The sequence below is a fragment of the Vulpes vulpes genome, chromosome 6 (assembly GCF_048418805.1).
Source record: "Vulpes vulpes isolate BD-2025 chromosome 6, VulVul3, whole genome shotgun sequence".
Taxonomy (NCBI): Eukaryota; Metazoa; Chordata; class Mammalia; order Carnivora; family Canidae; genus Vulpes; species Vulpes vulpes.
Window position 1 is genome coordinate 1,025,927 of NC_132785.1, and position 20,947 is coordinate 1,046,873.

Genomic DNA, 20,947 nt, shown 5'->3' on the forward strand with positions numbered 1-20,947 from the left:
TATGACTTTTGCTGACAAAACCGCCTCTTGCCATCCCTCACCATGAGGTGTCCCTCTGCTGTAGGTATCATCGAGGCTGTGGCCAAAGACTTCTTTGACATTGAGGTGACCATGGATATCGTCCACATGAATAGGGAAGAGGAGAGGACAGGCAAGAAGGAGCATGTTGTGTTCCTTGTTGTGCAGAAGTCTCACAGATGCATGAGAACGGCAAAACCAAACAGGTTACAAGACAGCCAGGACTTCCGGAGAGACCAAGAGGTACTGGGTTTGCTATGTCTTCAGAGAGCACAGATGCTCCCAGGGGAGCTCCAAGTCTCAGAACCACCTATGCAAGGAACAGAACCAAAAGGACCCTCAGATAGTGGATTTAAGGCAGAGTTTCTCCATCTCAACACTATTGATATTTTGGGCCAGATGTTTGTCATTATGGGCGTCTTGTGCATATTTAGCAGCATTCCTAGTCTACCCACCAGGCGCAAGTAGCACCCTGCTCCCCAACTCCTTAGTTGTGGCGATCAGAAATGTCTCCAGGAAAAGAAAAAAAAAAAAGAAAAAAAAGAAATGTCTCCAGGGATCACCAGGGGTCTCCAGGGAAGGGGGAGGGACAAAATCATCTCTGATTGAGAAAACTTGGATAAACATCAGGAAGTTTTCTAGGGATGAACGTTAGCTGGGAACCATTTCCACCTCTGAAAACATGAATACGAAGGCCAAAAATTTGGATTTGGTGGCTTATTTTGCAACCCTTCTAAAATAAATTGACCTTTCAAGTCCTAAGTGCCCACTTCTACAGCTGGGGCCAGTTAGGAGTCTGGAGTCAGTTCACGGTCCTGTGATCGGCTGCCTCAAGGCTGCCTCAATGGCAACTTGCGGAGTGAGCGTCATTTAGGCACTACGTGTATTAGGTACACAGCTCTCTGGGTCCACACACCTTACAAAGAGATCCAGATAATTCTGATCCCTGGAGCACACGGTGTTTACATCTTAGAGCATTCAAAGCCCACCTCAGAGTCTGTTTGCTACAGAATCTTCAACCCCAGGAAGAGAAGATGTTCACGTGGAATTTTTCTGCCAGCCCCATCTGGAGATATGTAAAAATCCTTGCTGCCTTTGGCAGAGAGACATCAGGATTAATGCAATAAAAATCTTGGGGATAACGAAGTCTTGCTAAAATTGACCTTGCAAGGCCTTGCCGTTCCTCTGGTCCCAGTTACAGCAAATTGGGCTTGTGCGTGTCTGGGTACAGGGCCAGTCACATGACCAGACCCCGTGCTTGTCTCTGCCGTCTGCAGGCTCTGGAGGCAGCTTTCCTTAGGATGAAAGAGAAGTATGTGAGTGTGTCTGTCTGTCCTGTGAAGAAATCCCCCTGGGAGGTTGTGAGGAGCATAGTCATGTTTGGAAAAGGTGAGTGTGCCCTTCTCCCGACCTCGGCTCTCAGAGCGGAGTAAGTGCTTGGTGTGCGCAGACGGGCAAAGGCCTCCAGGATTGTGATGTCCCCAGTTTCTGCAGAGCTCCGACCGGGCAGGCGTGGTTCTTAACTGTAGAACATCAGGCCCTGAGTTGCCTTCCTGTGGCCCTTTTATTTGTGCCGTGCCCCTTGCAGAGCTGGGGCAGAGACACAGGCTCCCTGCTCGCTTGTCAGGGAGACAGGATGGGAACTGGTCCCAGCTGGCTGCTGTGCTGACAGGAAGGAGGACGAGGACTGGCATATTCTCAAGCACCAGGCCTTCTGGACTGGGAGGCACGTCTGGCCTGGAAGTCTGCAGTTAATAACCACGGTGTCCAGTAGCGCAAAGGACACTGGACCAGGAGCCAGGAAAGCAGATTTCTGGCCCTGTCTCCGAGGGGCCGTATGGCCCAGAACCAGGACCTCCTCTCCCACGTGACAAATGAAGGCGTTAGGCTCTCAAGGTGCCCTTGTTGACGCCAAGCCTGTCCCGTGATGAGCACCCCCGGTGCAGCCAGAATGAGGGCCCGCGCTCCCATCAGCCCCTGGGCGTGGTCAGGACCGCATCTGGGAGGAGGTGTGCGGAGCTCAAAGGCTGCATTTTGAGTCCCTCAAGCGGTGGCAAGCGAGTCAAACACACGATTGACGCCCTTTGTCTGCGAGATTTTCATATCAAAAAGGCTCCATTTCGAATCTCTATCCCCTGCCAAATAGGGCCGTGGTTAAATTTTCATGTGCCACCCAAACTGTCAGTCTAGAGAGCCCCATGGCAAACGTCCCTGACGCTGGGCCGGGCACACACGCTCTGCTCGGCTGGCCCATTGTCTGGCTGTCACCGCCTCAATGCAGGCTCTATTTTCCTGGCGAGACATACTCAATTGGCCCAGAAGCTTCGGCGGCGGGCAGACACTTGGCAGGGGCGGGGGCTGCTCAGCCCGGCAGCAAGTGTTCTGTGCATTTGGAAGAGCGGCCGCGGCCACCTGGAGCCTGCGGCCGGCCCTGGGCCGCCCCCTCGGGCCGCTGTGTGCCGGCCGCGGCCGCCGTGACAGGCCTCTCCTCTTCCACGTCCAGGGCAGCCCGCCAACACCGTTGTGCCCGTTTATCCCGAGCGGCTCTGGATTGAACCGAAGACATTCTGCAAGGCTTTTCCTTTCCACATTGTGTTTGACGAATCAGTAAGAGGCCCTTCCCCCCTGTACTCGGCTTAGGGACAAGCTGGGGAGGGACTATGTTGTACGGTTTTTCCCGGCTGGTGGTGACCTTCAAGTCCCTGTGGGGCCCCCAGGGCTTGGGAGGCGAGGATGTAGCCCGGCGGGACCGCTGACTTCTTTCTCAGTGTGGCATCCTCCAGAAACCAGAATGCGTGATCTTCTCCGTACATGCGGGTGGGGAGCAGGGCCAGGGGGTCTGGACTCGTGAGCCCAGGGGCAGGTTTGAAGCGACACCGAAGTTTGCAACACTGAGATGAGAGAACAGTGATGACAGTGAAATCTTAGATGTGACTCCTTGCCGTCCTCGTGGCCGCTGTGGATGTCCCAGTCTCGCCAGGCTTCTCTTCCTGCATCGTGAAGGCAGGGGAGAGGTCTGTGCCGACTCCTGCCGCGGTTTTGTGGGACGTGTGAGGATGAGCATTAATGGAAAGTGTTTGGTTATCATTTCCTTGGATGTCATATATGTCACTGGAATCGATTAGGAGCTCATTTTTTAAAAAGATTTATTTATTCATGAGAGAGAGAGAGAGAGAGAGGCAGAGACACAGGAGGAGGGAGAAGCAGGCTCCATGCCGGGAGCCTGATGCCGGACTTGATTGCGCCCTGGGCCAAAGGCAGGCACCAAACTGCTGAGCCACCCAGGGATCCCCTGAGCTCATTTTTTAAAGGATTTCATTTATTTGGGAGAGAAAGAATGAGGGAGAGCGCACGAGCAGGGGGAGTGGTGGGCAGAGTGAGAGGGAGAGGCAGGGTCCCCGCAGAGCAGGGAGCCCGATGTGGGACTCAATCCCGGGACCCCAGGGTCATGACCTGAGCCAAGGGCAGACGCTCAACCGCTGAGCCACCCACGTGCTCAATTATGAATGCATTTAAAGGGCAATTAGGTAAAATGAATTTGGTCAAAAATATTTAAAAAGATGGCTTCAGAAAAAAATGGCTTCAGGTAATTGCAATGTTGTGTGATGCTTATTTGAAAGCCGAGACGGTTTGATTCAACGCCTGCTGGTTAGCTGACCGCTGTGGACACAGATTCTATGAAATTTCCTCATTGGAGGGGCACGTCTGCTCGCAGAGAACTGATGTAGCTGAGGCAAACGTTCCTGTAAGAAGTGACTGGGGAGTGATGAAGCCGTGTCCGGGCACTTCCCCAGGGCCATGAGGATGCTAGTATGACGACTATTAATGTCTTCAATTCTGGTGCATCTTAAACTCCTTTTTCCTTTTTACATTTTGGGCATAGGATAACAGAAAGTCTCCTGATAGTTAGTGTATAATGCGGGGTCGATGTCTGCAGTCTGACAGCCAGCCCACGGTTGGTGACGTGAAGTGCTCTGGGTCGGCTTCTGCAGGCAGTGGACAGCTTGTGTCCAGGATTCTCGTCTGGCCTCTTCCCTCTGTGTGTTCCCTGGACACAGCAGTGGAGGGCTCCTCACCTCCATCCGAGCCTGGGCGTCAGGTCTAAGCTACAGAATTTGCTAGTTTCTTTATTAGTGCATCCTAAAGAGAGGAAACAGGGCAGAGTCCGAGAGAGACAGGAAGGGACAGACAGAGAAATCCCACAGAGTTAGGGAAGAACTGTCCGCCCAACTGAGAGTTTTGGTGCTTCCTGTTGGTGGGAGCTCTGCTTCTGAGCACCCCATACGATCCTTTCCTGAGAGTCCAGCTGCAGATCCACTTTATAAAATAGTATTTATTCCCTCTTCGAGGTCTACTCCATTAGCGGCCCTTTCCTTTCCCCCCGTGAGTCACAAAGGACGTGGGATGAGGATACTGTCAAGGGCCCGTGTGTGGTGTAGGTGCTTTCTGTTCCGCGGGCTCACATCTGTCCTCTGTGGATAGCTGAGGGTCAAGCAAGCTGGAGTGAACATTCAGAAGTATGTCCCCGGACTCCAAACCGAGAAGGTTCCATTAGACGAGTATTTCTCCATCGTTCACCCTCAAGTGGCCTTCAACATTTTCAGCATCTGCAAATTCATCAATAGTCAATTCGTCCTGAAGGCACGAAGAGAAAAGATGCCTGAGGCATGGAAAAGTCAGCCTGCCCTCAAACTCCGAGGTAAGGAGCTCACCCTCCCTCCCCCACGGCTCTCTGGCCTTGGGGACACTGCTCAGAAAGGGACCCAACAGAGTTGTCCAGTTTTCTCAAAAAAAGGTGGATGGAACATGGCAGGCTGCCACCGGAGACTTGGCGAGAGGCTTTAGGGGTGGTGGTGGCGCTGGGGGGCTGGGGGTCACGGAGGAACAGGTTCAGGACATAACCACAGCGGAAGTTGGGGGTTGGATGTAGGGGCTGCAGAAGACAGAGAATGCTGAGGACAATGATTGGGGAACTGGGTGCTGAAGGTGTGGTTATAGCTGAGGAAGGACGAGACGGGAGGTCCTTGGGGGCAGCGGCTGGGCCAGTGAGTCACTGCTGTCTCCTCAGTGCCTAGGAAAGTGTGCCGGGCCCAAAGCAGGGACTGGGTACACATGCGAGGAAATAAGCTCCTGCAGACAGCCACGTGCAAATATTGATGAGTAATTAAAAAAAAAATCACTGCTGAGGAGAAGGTAAATTGTCACAATCATTTTTGAGGACATTTTAGCAATATGCATCAAAAACATTAAAAATGAGCATATTCTTTTGTCTCAATAACTCCATTCCTAAGATACATTTAAAATTTTGAGTTTTGGGAAACATGAATATTCGATCTGGGATGGGAATTTTCTTTTAAAGATTTCATTTATTTATTCATGAGAGACACAGAGAGAGGCAGAGACCCAGGCAGAGGGAGAAGCAGGCTCCATGCAGGGAGCCCGATGGGGGACTCGATCCCAGGACCCCAGGGTCACGCCCTGAGCCCAAGGCAGACGCTCAACCCCTGAGCCACCCCGGGCGGCCCTCTAAGATTATATCTTTAACAAAGTGGCCACGACTGTGCACAATGACCTTAAGCTTGGTCGCTGCCACGTTGCTTATAGGCTGATAGAAAGGGACATAATATCATCAATGCTAGCGAGTTGCTTATAAAATATGGTATAATCAATGTACCCAGCAAAAAGTATGATGCACATCTATAATTTTGCTATCAAAAGATAGATCTATTATAAATTTTAAATGAAAAATACAGATTACAAAAAGAAGACAGCCTAAATGTTAGTAATTACCTGAGCGGTGTGATTATAGGTGATTGTTCTTTTCATCTTTCTTCATTTTCTGCAACGCATGCACACTGCTTTTATAATAAAATAAACATATTTTTGGGATCCCTGGGTGGTGCAGCGGTTTGGCGCCTGCCTTTGGCCCAGGGCGCGATCCTGGAGACCCGGGATCGAATCCCACGTCGGGCTCCCGGTGCATGGAGCCTGCTTCTCCCTCTGTCTGTGTCTCTGCCTCTCTCTCTCTCTGTGACTATCATAAATAGATAAAAATTAAAAAAAATATATAATAAAATAAACATATTTTTAAGGAAATAGGCACCTTGAGTCCAGGAGGTAGCGTTTCTCTGGAAATTCAGATTCACTGTCAGCATGATGTGGGACGCCGTGGTGTATTCCCAAGACAACACCCAGACAGGACCTGGGGAACACCAGCATGGAAGCCATGAGCAAAAAAAACCTAAAAGAAACATTGAAGGAAGTCGGGGGGATCTCAGAGAGAAGGCAGGGTCAGGGAAGTCCCTGGAAGTGAGGTCTGCGTGGGGGGGGGGGGGTGGGTTCTGCATAAGACCCTGCAACAGCGGGAGGGCTCAGGAAGGGGGAGACAGGCCGCGCCGCAGGGGGTGGTTCAGAAGCCTGGGACGGGCGCCTCCCACGAGGAAGGTGCCCGGGACGGAGCTGAGCGAGGCGGGACCTAGAGACCAGCCTTCACCAAAAGTGGCCGAAAGGGAGGGAGGAGAACGTGCGGTGGGGTGGCAGGGTGGCAAGCCGTGTCACCCGCCGGTGACGCGCGGTACCGTGGCGTTTCTCCCCGTGACGGAAAGGCCAGATGATCTGGATGGAGTCCGTGCGGTGCATGGCCTACGTGTGCTCCCCGAAGCTCCGCAGCCTGCAAGAGCTGGAGCAGCACAGGATGCACCTGTCTGACATCGCGCCGCACGACACCACCAGGGATCTCATCCTCCTGAACCAGCAGCGCCTGGCTGAGATCGAGCTGTCCAACCAGCTGGAGAGGAAGAAGGAGGAGCTGCGGGTCCTGTCCAGGCACCTGGCCATTGAAAAGAAGAAAACCGAGACCCTGCTGTACGCCATGCTGCCGGAACACGTGGCCAACCAGCTGAAGGACGGCAAGAAAGTCGCTGCAGGTAGAGCATCCCCTTCCCGTCACGGGCCCCCTGAGCAAGGGGCCGCGTCCTCGGTGGGCACAGGCTCAGACGGCAGGCGGATCGAGGTTTGAATGCCGGCCCCGTCCCGCGGTGGCGACGTGGCCTGGGGCCGGCTCCTTGAGCTGCGTGCCCTTGGTTGTCTTGTCCCAACAATAATGATAATAAACGGAATACACGAGCGAAATGCAGAGCAGAGCAAACTGCCTGCCAACGACGCCCAGCTACGCTTCGTCCCCTAACACCCGAAAGCTGCGGCCTGTCACAGAGCTCCTCCTCCTAACTGGAAACAACACGGCCACTCAGGACCCCAGTCCCGGGGCTCCTCTCGGGGCCACCCGGGGGGAGCAAGCCGATTACGGGGAAGAAGGCTGTGTGTGATCTGAGCTCACTTTCCGTCTGCCGCGGGTGTGTGTTCACCTCCAGACGTAGGCAGGGAAGCTGCTCGATGCCAGGGGGCTGGCAGGCCTCAAGGACCCAGAGGGGCTCACGGTCTTGTGGGTCTGACAGATGCAGGACATATGCACGGGGGTTGGGGAGGCCAAAGGAAGGGACGCTCACATCCCTTGAGGGGCGATGGCTGTGCCGGGACCTGTGCGAGACGTTTTTACCCATGACATTTCATTTAATTTTCTGCACATTTCCACGAGGGAGGGGTTCTTACCCAACACAGCTACGTAAATTTACAATCACTCCCATTTATGAGTAAAACAATCTGAAAAATCAATTAGAAGTCCCAACTAACTCCAAAATCCATAGGTTTTCCATCACAAAGGTGCGGAGACACAGCTGCCAGGGAAGTGGAAATAAAAGGGTTGTCGGAGAGAAAGACAGGAGGGCAGGGGCTGTGAGGCTTTGTATAAGGTGCACGGCACTGGAGTCAAGCCTCGAGACCTCATCTTAGCAAAAAAAGAAGGGAAAGGAATTTCAGGAGAACGGGATCGCAGGAGTGAAGGTGAGGCAACGCGAACATAAGCCCTGCAAGGTGCTACCCCTGGAACGTGCCCGGAGAGGCTGGGCACCTAGGGTGGGCTCAGGTGAGGACTCCCTGAGGTTTCTGTTGCTTATAAGGAAGGTTTCCCGGTAAGTGTGTGATGAATGTGAACCTGCCTGCAGTGCAGTGAGTGCACGAGAGGGAGGCAGACAAGGCCGTGAGCGATGCGTGGCGTGCGGTGAGCATGGCAAGGGCCTGGACTGAGACCCCACCAGGAGCAATCGGCAGGACCCTCATTACCGAGAGGACGGAGCAGGGGAGAGAGGGGAGTCCGTGCTGAGTGCGGAGTTTCTAGTGCAGAAACACGTGGTCCTTTATTCTACGGCCGAGCCGGAGAGCAGGTCAGGTTGGGGGGAGGACGGGAGGTCAGTTCTAGAGCCTCTGAGTGAGATGCCCGTGGGACACCCCGTCGTGCAGAACCACAGGCAGCAGGGACTGCGGGCAGAGCTCAGTGGCGACGTCTCGGGTGCACCAGGGGTCTAGGAAGTAGCGCAGCGGGCATGGCGGCTAATCACAGGGCCCACGGATGACGAGTAAGGTCGAGGGGCTGGGAGGTGGCAGGGGAAGGGGGCTCGGCACGGAAGCCCAGGGGACACCTGTTGCTTCAGGAGGAGGAAAGCCAGTGCAATACGTAAGACAAGACCAGAAGGGTAGGGAGGGTAGGAAGAGAGAAGGGAAGGCCGGACGCCGAAGGGAAGAGAAGGGCACGCGAATGAGAGGCTCTTAGAGGCACCGTGACACGGAGGGCACCGTGCTGCGTTCGAGTCGTCGCACCCTCGCTCCTCCAACAGCCACTCCCTGGGCGCCTGCTGTGAGCCAGGCCCTGCCCCGGGTGCTGGGGATGCAGCAGCGGCCCAGTCCGCCTCTCCTACCCCGGAGCCTACGGTCCAGTGGGGAAGACAGCCAGTAAGGAACACACCCCACGCCACATATGCACATACAGCTTGTGGGTTGGGGCCGCAACAAGGCTAAAAGGGTAGGGTCTGGGGACTGCTGCACTGACAGGGGTGCCGGGGGTCTCACTGAGGTGCTCACACTGGAGATGTGAGACGGAGCCTCTTCAATATTTGAGAAAAGAGGGGTTGGGGGAGGACACAGCAGGCGGAAAGGCCCTACGCAGGAGGCACTGGGAACCCCACGGAGGCCGGGGTGGGTGGGGTGGAGTAAGCCAGAGCCATGGAGATGGGAGGTCGGGGCCGTGCTGGGACAGAGGGGGCCCCTTCCCGGCCACGGTGAGGACCTTCTGCTCCAGGCTCGGCGTGATGGAGCCATGCACTTGGGGCAGACGAGTGGACACACCGACCCAGACAGGCCACCTGGCCGCTTGGTGGAAAGTAGCGGGCCTGGACGCCCAGTGCCTGAGGAGGACGCGCCGCACCCGGTCCCCCAGGACGCCGGACGCTGGAGTCTGCAGGATGATCATTCCATATCCTGGGCCAACACGACACCCGGTTTCTGTTGCAGGAGAATTTAAGACTTGCACGATTCTTTTCAGCGACGTGGTGACGTTCACCAACATCTGTGCGGCCTGCCAGCCCATCCAAATCGTGACGATGCTGAATTCAATGTACTCCAAGTTCGACAGGCTAACCAGCGTCCACGAGGTCTACAAGGTGGGTGTCCGCGGCCTGCGGGGTGGGCGCCCGGGCGGGCAGGAGCTCAGCTCTGCACCCCCTCCGCCCCCCTTGGTGCAGAGCAGCAGGGTGAGCCCGTAAGGCTAGAAGGCAGTTGGAGCTAGTTTAGGAATTTTAGTTAGTTTGTAGAGACCCTTTTGTAATTCGCGCTGCGGAAACGCCTCCGAGGGGCACACTCTTCTCTGAGCATAATTCTATCCCTGGAACTCAGCCGAAGGCTAACGGAGTAACGTCCGCCCAGCACAGGGCGTCGTGCGCTAAGCCAGGGGCTCCGTCCCCTCGGGGACCTGTTCCTGCCGGCAGACAGAGGCCCGCGGGCGCTCTCCGGGGGTCTGCGGGCTCAGTTTTCTCCCCACCGCTTGCCTGATGCTCTTCACGCTCCTGGCAAGTCACCCGCAGCTTCCATATGGTCCTTTCGTCAACACACAGATAAGACGGAAATACTTAGGGACGGTTTAATGCCTTAAGGCAACCCTCTGAGGGCCCCGCCCCCCTCACAGGTGGAGACCATCGGAGATGCTTACATGGTGGTGGGGGGCGTCCCGGTGCCCGTTGGAAGCCACGCCCAGAGAGTGGCCAACTTTGCCTTGGGGATGAGAATCGCTGCCGCAGAAGTGATGAATCCGGTTACCGGAGAACCCATCCAGGTAGGCAGAAGCCGGGTCCTCGGCTCACACACAGAGGAGTAGCTTCTGCTTCTGTTCAGGTGCTCCCGGGCACGTCACAGTACTCCAAACGGGTGCTTTCTCCCACCTGTGTCTTCTCCCGCACGTGTTCTACGTAATTGAGCTATTAGGACATCATCCCCACCGTTCGCAACCTTCGGAGGGCCTGGGATCTCCGTGACGCTCACTGCAAGCTTGTCTCCAGGGCTGCGCAGGTCTCCCCGTTCGCTCACCGGGGTTCAATCCAACTTGAGAGCTGGCTTTTTTTTTTTTTAATTTTTTTATAATTCTGGTTTTTTAACTTGGGCATTCAGTTCAACAAGTGGTTCAGGTTTGCCGAATAGCCAACCCCTTCCCATCCCAAGGAAAACTGTGTATTCAACGTGCCTTCTCGCAGGTTCACGAGTTCTCAACCTGTGGCGGGCAACTGCCCCCGGCAGTAGGCCAGACACCGGAGTCGTGAGATACTCAGAGTAGGCTTCCTCGGGATCCCTGGGTGGCACAGCAGTTTGGCGCCTGCCTTTGGCCCAGGGCCTGATCCTGGAGACCCGGGATCGAATCCCACGTCGGGCTCCCGGTGCATGGAGCCTGCTTCTCCCTCTGCCTGTGTCTCTGCGCCTCTCTCTCTCTCTGTGACTATCATAAAAAAAAAAAAAAAAAAAGAGAATAGGCTTCCTCCCACCACGGGGCCCTTCGGGAGACGTCTGCTCGCCTCCCACACAGGAACCTACTCTCCCAAGCACGGAGATCTGTTTGCTCTGAGAGATGGAGAGGACAAGCCGGCGTCCTCTTCTGTGTGCTCAGCAGATCCTCCCCATCCTGACATTTCTGTGGTTTAAGTTTTAAAGTTTAAGCCACACTACTCGGCCGTTGCAAGCACACAGACCCATCTGTTGACTAAAACCCCCAGTAAAAAAAAAAATCAGGATGGGAGGGAAGGAGGGAAGGAGATGAGAGCGTCAGAGAAGAGATAACATGTTTTGGTTAAAAAGTCAGATAAGAAAAAAAAATTGAAAATGTACCGTTGTGTAAAGAGAGCGTGTGTATCTGGGTGCGAGTGAGCGGCCTCGCTACGGCGACGACAGTCACGCTACCCCAAGAATGGAATCAAACCGTGAATTCCTGGGAACTCTCACGGTGGGTTTACCGGGACGAAAACGGGAAGAGGTTATCAAGTTTAAGAGTAGGGCCGTGGTTAGGAGCATCAGTCACTGCGCCCCAGAAACAGCAAACCGTGCGGCTTACTTAAGGGAGCGGGGACGAGGATGCGAGACACTTCTCTCTTAGGACACTCACGCCACCGTCTCAGTTTCTTTTTTTTTTTTTTTTTAATTTTTATTTATTTATGATAGTCACAGAGAGAGAGAGGCAGAGACATAGGCAGAGGAAGAAGCAGGCTCCATGCACCGGGAGCCTGACGTGGGATTCAATCTGGGGTCTCCAGGATCACGCCCTGGGCCAAAGGCAGGCACCAAACCGCTGCGCCACCCAGGGATCCCCGTCTCAGCAGTTTCTAAATCGGTGCTCCGAGTTCTTCCATCATCTCACTCAGCCTGCGGTGTACACGGAGGTCCCACAACCGCCAGGCAGCCTGGCTCCCCTTCCCGTGGGAACAGGCAAATTAGTCTTTGGCGAAGGAAATAAGGAAGTGGATCCCCCTGCAGAGAGGGACGAAACTTCATGGGAAAAGGGCACAAGAGAATTTCGGGAGGCAACGACCGTAGGGGTGTGGCTACAGGGGTACGTGCTCTTGTCCGAGCTCACGGAGCTGAAGGCTTCAGATCTTTTCCTTTTATGTAAATTATGCCTCAAACTTCAAAATAAAAGCGGTGGCATTTGAGGGTCCCTTTTCAGCGAGGTTCTCTCTGTGCAGATCAGAGTGGGGATCCACACGGGACCGGTCCTGGCGGGTGTGGTGGGGGACAAGATGCCGCGGTACTGCTTGTTTGGGGACACGGTGAACACAGCTTCCAGGATGGAAAGTCACGGGCTTCCCAACAAAGTGCACCTCAGCCCCACGGCCTACAGGTAACCGTCCGTGTCTTTGTGCCTTCCTCTGCCTTCCCCTACTTCCAGGGTGTGCGGTGCCCAACAGAGGTGGGGGCACGAAGGGACCCCTGGTGCTTCTCCCAGGCCTCCCTGGCTGACAGGGCAGGACGCCGGGCGATAGACATTCCCGAGCCCCTATACTCTGGGACAGCTTTGCTCCGAGGAGCGTGGGAGGTGACGCAGGGCCTGGCAAAGTGCGGTCACAGGCCTCACCCAGCCTTCTGCCGCTTTCTGGAATTAGTTTCCTGGAGCAGAGCCCTGCTTTGGTGCTTCCTCATTACCCTGGTTCCCGCCCGGGCACCGCAGGGCCGAGCAGCGGTGGTGGAGGCTGCAGGCCCCCGCGCTGAGGACATGCACTATCCGGCCTGGCACCAGAGGAGGGAGCCGAGCCTTGGTCTAGTAGGAAAACGTTTTCTACTAAAAACGTTTCTAGTAGAAACGCTCAAGTAATTACTTTGAGAGCACGACGAGCACGACGACAAAGATGAGCATAAAATACGGTTTCGGGAACTCAGACGCCAACCGAATTCCAAGTTCCCTGACTTGTTCGCCGTGTGCTCCTGCTGCTCCCTGACGACCTGGGGCCCACGGGGGTTTCAGGGAGGAGAAGAGCCCAGAGAAGCCCGGGGCTCGGGCTCTGGGTCCTGCTCGGGCGCACCCTTGCGCCCCGAGTAGGGTGAGTGGGTCCTGGAGCCTGGGTGAGGGCGCACGGCCCGGCCGAGAGACCCGTCGTGGGGAGCGACTCCGACACGGAGCTCAGGGTAGGATTTAGCCCAAGCCGGGGGTTCGGGGGGTGACAACGGAGTGAAAACGGAGCAGCCCCCGCGCAGACGGGGGGTCGGGCGGGGACCTGACAGCTCGCGAGCCTGAAGCGCCCGGGCCCCCTCCGCAGGGAGCTGGAGAACCGCGGCTTCGACATGGCCGAGAGGGGCGAGATCGAGGTGAAGGGCAAGGGCCGCATGACCACCTACTTCCTGCTGCGCAACCTGCGCGCCTCGGACGACGAGATCCTGGGCCGCCCCCGGGGCCTGCGCGGCGGCAGCGGTGAGCACGGGCGACGCTGCTGCCCCCGACGGCCCGGGACGGCCTGGGACGCGGCGGGCGACGCCGGGGCAGACGGGCGGGGGGGCCCGGGCAGGGCGGACGGGGGCTGGACGGGCGGGGGGACGGGCGGGCGGGCGGACGGGGGGCTGGACGGGCGGGGAGACGGGCGGGCGGACGGGGGGACGGGCGGGCGGACGGGGGGCGGACGGGCGGGGGGACGGGCGGGGGGACGGGGGGCGGACGGGCAGGGGTACGGGCGGGCGGACGGGGGCTGGACGGGCGGGGGGACGGGCGGGGGGACGGGCGGGGGGACCCGGGCAGGGAGCACCTCGCGCTCACCTCTCCGACCCTGCAGGCTCGTCCGCAGACGCCGGCGCTCGGGGAAGGCCGGACGGCAGGGCCGTGGCCGTCATGCACTACGAGGACAGCGAGTCGCCGCCGCCTGCGGGCCTCCAGGCACACGGTGAGGAGCCGGACGACGCTCGGCCCCGCGCCCTCGTGCTCCGGGCGGCGTCGCGGGCTCGCGGCGGGGTCAGGGGCGGGGCACGGGCGGGGGCGCTCGGCGCTGGAGGCTGCTCCCGCGGGGGCCCCGGGCAGGGGGAGGCTCAGGGAAGCCCGCGGACGCCGCGCCCTCAGGGTGCCTCGGGGGAGCCCTCAGGGTGCCTCGGGGGAGCCGCCCCCAGCTGCCCACCCCGCTGGGACCTGGGGCGGGGCCTGTCCTCCCCCGCGGGCCCTGACGGGGGGGGGGGGGGGGGGGGGAGGTCGGGGGCTCCTCCGCGGCCTCCCCTTTCCCGCGGGGCGAGCGCTCAGTGCTCCTGGAACACGCGTGGAGGCCGGAGGGGCAGGGCGCAGCCCCCGGGGCGTGACAGCCCGGCGCCGGGGAACAGGCCTTGGGGCCGTCGCTGTGGGCGTCTGCGGGGTCCGCCCGCGCCGGGGGCCGGGGCCTTCCCTCCAGCTCAACCCCGAGCCTGAGTCCGAGGTGGAGCCGAGGCGGCTGGGCCTCAGGCTGCAGCACCGCCCGCTCCGCCCAGGGCCGTGGGCACGTGGCTGCTGCGGCCCATGAAGGGCCCCGCGGACCCGCCGTCACCGCCCAGGGCCGCTGCGCCGCGGCCCACGTCCTGCCTACGGTCCTGGGGTTAGCGGGCGGCGTCTCGCGGTGCGGCCCGCGATGCTCCTGTCACGTGGGGGCAGGACGCTCTGGTCATGTGCACGGGGGACGCGGGATGCGCCTGTCACGTGCAGGGGACGGTCCCGTCCCGTGTGTGGGGTCGGACGCTCCCGTCACGTGTGTGGGTTCGGACGCTCCCGTCACGTGTGTGGGGTCGGACGCTCTCGTCACGTGTGTGTGGGGGGGACGCCCCCGTCACGTGTGTGGGGTCGGACGCTCTCGTCACGAGTGTGTGGGGGGACGCTCCCGTCCCGTATGGGGGGATGCCGGGGTCACGTGCGGGCCGTGGCGGCCCTGGGTTCGTCCGACGGCGCGTCCGCGAAACTGCTGCGGCTCCGGGGAGACGGGGGAGGCCGGGCCCCAGGTCAGGCCCCGGGGGCGCTCGCTGAAGGCGCGGCGGGCGCAGGGGCTCGTCCAGGGCGGTCGCAGGTCGTGGGGCGCGGGGCGGGGGCGGGCGCGGAGCCGAGGGGCGAGGGCGTCCGAGGGCGTCCCAGGGCTGCCCCGCGGGAAGGCCGACGCGAGCCGGGCGGGCGGGAGTCCGGGCCTGCCGGGTGGCGGGGCGGGCCTTGGGCGGCCGCGTGGAGGGCCCGGAGGGGTGCAGGGAGGGGTGCAGGGTGGCGGCCAAGCGTCCCCGGGAGCGGGTGTCCGCGGCTCCTCCCGCGGGTGGCGGCCCCCTCCCCGGCTTCGCGGAGCCCCGACGGCTCACCCCGCCCGCCCGCCTCCCTCCCTGCGCCTCGGAGCGTGGCGTCGCGCGTTCGGGCCTTGCTGCTCGGGGCTGCGGGACGGCGCGTGGGCGGCTCTGCTCCTGCGGGAGGCCCGGCCTTGGCGCGATGGCACCGGCTCCCCCAAGTAGTGAGGGCGCTGCCGCGTCCCTGCGGGGGTGCAGCGGCGACTGGACTTGCGCTGCGCTGGGCCCCCCGCGGGCTGCAGCTGCCACCCAGGGCCGCCGCCTGGGCCGTGCCCCTGACCCCGAGGCGCAGCGGCTCAGCCTCGGGCTCCCTGGGAGTTGAGCCGTTGGCCCGGCGGCGCCCGCGGGGGAGGTGCGGGCTGGGAACCCTGGCGGCGGGGAGTGTCCTCGAGGAGGAGTCGCGGGTGGTCGGGCTGGGCCCTGAGGCCCTTGTCCTCAGCCCCGGACCCGATGGCTGGGCCCCGCGGAGGGACTCTCCGGGGTGTGCGTCGACCTTCTGCAGAGGACGCTGCGGTGCACCCCCAGGCCGGGGGCCGCCGTCGTGGCGCAGCGGGCATCAGCGGGAGACCCGGGGGCCTGGGTGCTTCGGGCAAGGCCCCTCCGCTCCGCTGCCTCGTCCGCCGGCCCCGCGCCTGCTGCACCGCGACGCTTGGAGGAACGCTCGGGACGCTGCGTGTGGTCCGGGCACCGTCAGCGCGGAGCCTGTCAGGCCGCCAGCGCTGGGTCAGGGGCCCTGTTGGGGTTTCACCGATGTGGCGGCCGCGTGGCAGCAGGAGCGGGAGGGTCCCCTGCGCTGACCTCTGGGGCACGCGGGGCTTCCGGGAGCTGGAGATCCGGTCCTTGCAGGCCACGGCCTCTTTGCCCATTGACAGAAATAGGAGGCGGGGAGAGGGTGATGCCAGAAGGGCAACCACCCAGGGAGGCTGGAGCCCCGCTGGGTCGTGTTTAAAGCCAGCGTAGACGTCTCCCGCTGGCGGGATTTTGCCCAAAAAGCTCACTCGTAGAGTTCAAGGCTCCGCGCTCTGTTCCCGCTGCGCACGGGGAGGTGTGGCCCGCCCGGGCCTCCCCGAGAGCAGGGGGTCGCTGCACGGTGAACCTCGCCGGGACCAGGTGCTTCCACAGGGGTGGAGACCAGAGCAACGGGCGGGCCGCGCGCGGGGTGGGGGTGGGAGGGACCCCACGGCAGGCCCCGAGGGAGGCACTCGCCCAGCGAAGCCTTGAGGACGACTAGGAGGACGCGACGGCCCTGCCCCGTCGTGGGAAACCCGTTGGGAAGCCGAGACAGCGTCGGGGCGTGAGCTGCAGGCCAGGAACCCCCGCCTTGCTCGTGTGGAATCCCTTCTCGCAACCCCACGTCGTGCCCTTCGTGACTCCTCCAGTCCCGCCTGTCGTGACCGCCAGTGACCCAGAGTCCGCGGCGATTCCCAAGGCAGCAGCATTTCCCCAAACGCCTCTTTGCTCTCCCTGCTGCGCTGCAGCGTCCCCCGGTTTTACCCTTGACCACACTCTGCCAGCAACAGTTCTCCAAACGGGAAGACGACGTCTTTACAGCCGCTTAATTCACGCTTAACGGATTCTGAAGTGGGTTTCTGCGCTGCTCTTGATTCTTCCCTGGACCGTTTGCTCATTTATGTTACAGGAGGAATATTGAATTATTATCATTTTTTTGAAACCGTAAAGTGCAGGTAAGTCTAAAGAAGAAAGCAAAAGCCCCCGTAATTACATCAGAGAGACCACTACCAAGTTTTGGGTGCTTATCTGCCAAACTTAGGTACGTGAGGGTCCGTGTGCATGTGTACACATGTGTGTTTCTCTTTACAAAATTGGGATTCAGTGCATACACTCTTTACAAAATTGGGATTCAGTGCATACACTGTTTTATAACCTGGTCAGTTTATTTCCTTGGAATGTTTAAATGCATTTCAAAACAGGAGAGGAAAATGTTTAAAAAGACACAACATGCCTGACCTGGTAACTTGTATCCCCCATGACTTGTGTTGTGTGTCGTGCACCAGAAGTCACCTTTTACAAATTGCAATTTTTTTAAAAGATTCTATTTATTTATTCATGAGAGAGAGGCAGAGATAGAGGGAGAAGCAGGCTCCATGCAGGGAGCCCGGTGTGGGACTCCATCCGGGATCCCGGGGTCATGACCTGAGCCGAAGGCAGACACTCAACTGCTGAGCCACCAAGGCGTCCCAGAAACTGCAATTATTTCGCGCTTTTGCAGACCTGTGATACGTCTGTGATGTCCCTGATGCTCTGGGAGCCCTACAGTTGCCTCTGAGTCTCCCAAGACTAGCCAAGTTGAACCTCAGTTTTGGTGTGTGATGCCCTCAGGTGTCCAGATGTCACTAATCCCTGGAAGACGTGCGGTGGAATCCTCAGTCAGAAAACCTGACCAACCAAGATGCTGCATTTTCCAACTCGGCACAGTAATGAGCAGTCACTGCTGCAAAATGATGGTACTAACGGGCAGCCCTTGGGGGCTGGGAGCAATGGCCTTCTAGGAGCAGAAGAAGAGTGCACATTCATCTCAAGCAAACAAGGAAATTATTCCTCCCTCTGGAGCGTGGAGTCGGATCGGAGTAAGATGTCAAACACACACGTGCAGGAATTCCAGGAGAGTCTCCGGTCCAGGCTGATCAAGTCCTGCTTGGATCATCGGGCAGCACTGGCTCAAACTGACGGGGCCCGTGTTTGGCCCGTTAGCTCCAGTCATAGCTGTCTCGGTTCTCCCAACGTGGTGCTCGCTGGCCAGTATTTTCTCCTTGTCTATCAGGGACTTTTTCCTCAAGGACAGAAAAGGGAAGGAGGAAGAAGAGTTTAATAAAAGTGCAAGAAGAATGTGGGTAGAAATGGAGGAGAAAGAGGACCACAGTTAAGAAGACATAAGCCAGAAAAGTAAAAAAAAAAAAAATCCTAGTTAGAAGAGAGAAAAACCTGCTGTGGGAGCGAGAGACATGAAGCAGGGGTGGGAGGGTGGGAGGGTGGGCAAGGAAAGTAAATGGAAAACTTTTTGAGGAGAGAAATTGGAAGAAAAACACGAGAAGGTGTTGAATAATGGGGAGCCTAAAGGGTCTGAGAGATACTCTTTCCCGGTGTTGAGTTTACTCCCAAAACTCTCCGTGAGCGGTAAAGCCAGAAAATAGAGGAGTTGTCTTCACTGCAAAGAAATTCCGGTGCTTTCTGGAAGCGGGGGCACCTCACCCCAGAGCCTGCCTGTGCACAGCTGACGTAAAGGGCTTCCTTTGCTGGAGTCCCCTCTTGTTCGGCTTCTGTTCTGTCCCCCTCCTAAGACACGAAACACACCTTGGCGTGCCGGCTCTGTCTCGCGGAGGTTTTCTCTTACCGGGTCTCAGAACACCCCTGTGGGCTGAGGGGGAGGTAGATGTATCGTGTAGCAAGTCTCTTAAACCTGGAGAAACTGAGGCACCGTGGGACGTTGGATGGGGAGAGGTCAGTTGCCCCTTTAGTGCTGATGGTGCTGATGGGCCTCCGGGGTGGGGCGGGGGAGTCCTGTCTTCTCCACAGAGATCACTGCGTTTCTGTGTGTAGTCAGCCCCTCTCCCCTCCGTGGGCCGTGATCTCACAACAAAACCGATCTCGGACTTTTCAATCCTTCCTTATCACTGATCTTGCAGATTTTTCTGTTTTGGAAAAGTCCAGTTCCTGTAAGAATGGTTCCAGTGCTTATATTTCAAGGAGAAGCTGCACCGCGGTAGCCTCTGTGACCCAGAGCGAAGGGTTAGGGGGAATTTGGAGGGACGAAACCTGTGGAGCTAGCGAGACACACAGCCCACACCAGCCGAGACACACAGCCCACACCAGCCGAGACACACAGCCCACACCAGCCGGCTCCGAGTAATTGTTTCTGAGAAGCATAAGGGAGCGCTGCGCAGGATTCCGTATTCTGCAAGGCAGGGTGGGAGGGGGGAGGACGTACCCTCGAGCTGGGATGACCGTGTAGCTCACATCTGCACCTCTGTCGCTCCCTACAAAATGGGGATACCCTACAAAATGCCGCGTTTCAGGGTCTTCCGAGCCTGATTCCTTGCCAGAGTAGCCCCAGCTTACACGTGAACTGGCTCCGCGTGAGTCGTCACCCGGAGCTACCAGTGGCCCCACCAAATCCTCCCTTGTGTGCTCCGGGGTCTCTTCCCAAATCCTCACCTCATCCTGGGCCAGAGACGAGGAGAGCCTGGGGCAGGCCCCGCAGCCCCAGGTTTTGCACACGTGTATCCCCACTTACCCCTACCCACCAGCACATTAGCAGATGGTCTCAGAGAACAGGGTCAGTCACTGATCCCGGTTCGGGAAGGAGACTGAAGCGCGAACAGAAGGCTGAAGGTAGAAGCCGCCCTGCGTTTCCTGACTTCTAGAAGCCTAGACCCGCAACCCTAGTATGTGAACCTCTCTGAGCTCCGATGTGTCTGGAACAATGATTAGTGTAAAGACAAAGGAAAAGGAACCGGGATGATACAGGAGTCGAGAACCTTAGATGCGAACCTTTCCTAGTGGAACCGCAGGGAGCGCGGGATGAGGTGGAGACGGGGCCTTCCCTCAGCCTTCTGGTTTCCGTGGGCTCCGGGTCCTGGGTGGCTGCATCCCCCCCTCCCCCCCCGGCCTGGTCCCTGGGCTCCCGTCCACACTTAGACTAAGAACCGGCATCTCGAGGGTTACCGTTGCATTAATCCCTTTATATAAACCATTTCATTGACTCGTTACAACAAGCCGGGGAGGCAGGTGTAGTCATCGTCCCCTCACTTGCCAGATGAGGACAGACGAGGCCCCGAGGGGCCGACGGTGAGCTGTGGCCATCCTGGGTGTGACCCTGGGCCTGCGTGGCACCGATGTGCCGACCCGTAGACCGTCCCAGGGCCAGCACAGTCAGGAGACTCGTGCTGTGCTGTGGGTCACGTCCAGGTAGAGACCTGACCTGGCAGGTGACCCAAAGGGTGACACCAGGGAGGACAGGAAATACAAGAGTGACGAGGCCGAGGTCTGGGTGGGCAGTTCAGCCTCAGCGAGGAACACGCTCCTGCCGGGAGGTGGGACAGGAGGCCCAGAGTGCCTGTGCTGAGCCCTCGGGCCTGGGGCTGGGCTCGGGTGACGAGGCCTGAGTGCAGAGGCCGCGGTGAAGCTTGGCTCACCTGCCCGCCTCCTTGTCTCCTTCCAGCTGCTGGTGAGCGCAGCCCTGACGGCAGCGCGGTGGCGGTGGCGGTGGCAGGCGGGGACTCTGTGGAGGCAGGCGACCAGCGCACGGTGACACCTGATGGGCCCGGGGCCAGGCCGTCGGGTTTCTGTGCGGTGCTGTGACACGGGGGCACCAGCCCTGGGCTTCGCTGTCCCCGAACTCGGTGTTCCGGGCACAAGGTCCTGTCTCAGCTGCAGACTTCCTAGGCTGGGTCTCTTCCCCGTTGTCCCTTTGAGAATAAAGTCTAGAAACAAACACAATCCTGACAAGTCTGGAGAATGTGCTTTTACTTCTCGGTTCAACGCCAGCCCCCCTCCCCGCCTCGAGGCCGAGATCGGTTTGTTCCCACGGGTGATCAGTGGGCCGTGGGGCCTGTTTCCCCCCCCGACAGGGGTAAAGGGTGCTCAAGCTCTCACGCTGCGGTTCCCGGGTGGGCGAGGCTCCAGGGCCCACTTGCACCCCGCACCCCCCATGCTGTGGGTCACCTTAGGGGTCGGCTGGGTGGGGGGAGGCGGGGGAGCGCCCCACACCCCGCGGTTATGAATC

General features: G+C 58.8%; 1 protein-coding gene across 1 annotated transcript; it reads left to right on the top strand.

Moving 5' to 3' along the window:
* Window positions 1-1,290: 1,290 nt before the first annotated feature.
* Window positions 1,291-20,661, top strand: LOC112910844 (guanylate cyclase soluble subunit beta-2-like). Its single transcript, XM_072760515.1, has 10 exons — window positions 1,291-1,407; window positions 2,522-2,625; window positions 4,501-4,717; window positions 6,624-6,944; window positions 9,421-9,569; window positions 10,091-10,237; window positions 12,129-12,283; window positions 13,197-13,348; window positions 13,704-13,811; window positions 20,384-20,661. Exons 1-10 carry the CDS (start codon window positions 1,320-1,322, stop codon window positions 20,521-20,523), a joined length of 1,581 nt encoding a protein of 526 aa, XP_072616616.1. The 5' UTR covers window positions 1,291-1,319; the 3' UTR covers window positions 20,524-20,661.
* The last annotated feature ends 286 nt before the right edge of the window (window positions 20,662-20,947 follow it).

What these genes read in the sequence shown, in the direction of transcription:
- LOC112910844 (XM_072760515.1), top strand. Translation starts at nt 1,320, where the DNA reads ATGAAAGAGAAGTATGTGAGTGTGTCTGTCTGTCCTGTGAAGAAATCC. An exon ending in CATAGTCATGTTTGGAAAAG is followed by an intron (nt 1,408 to 2,521) that starts GTGAGTGTGCCC and finishes TTCCACGTCCAG; the next exon opens with GGCAGCCCGCCAACACCGTT. An exon ending in ACATTGTGTTTGACGAATCA is followed by an intron (nt 2,626 to 4,500) that starts GTAAGAGGCCCT and finishes CTCTGTGGATAG; the next exon opens with CTGAGGGTCAAGCAAGCTGG.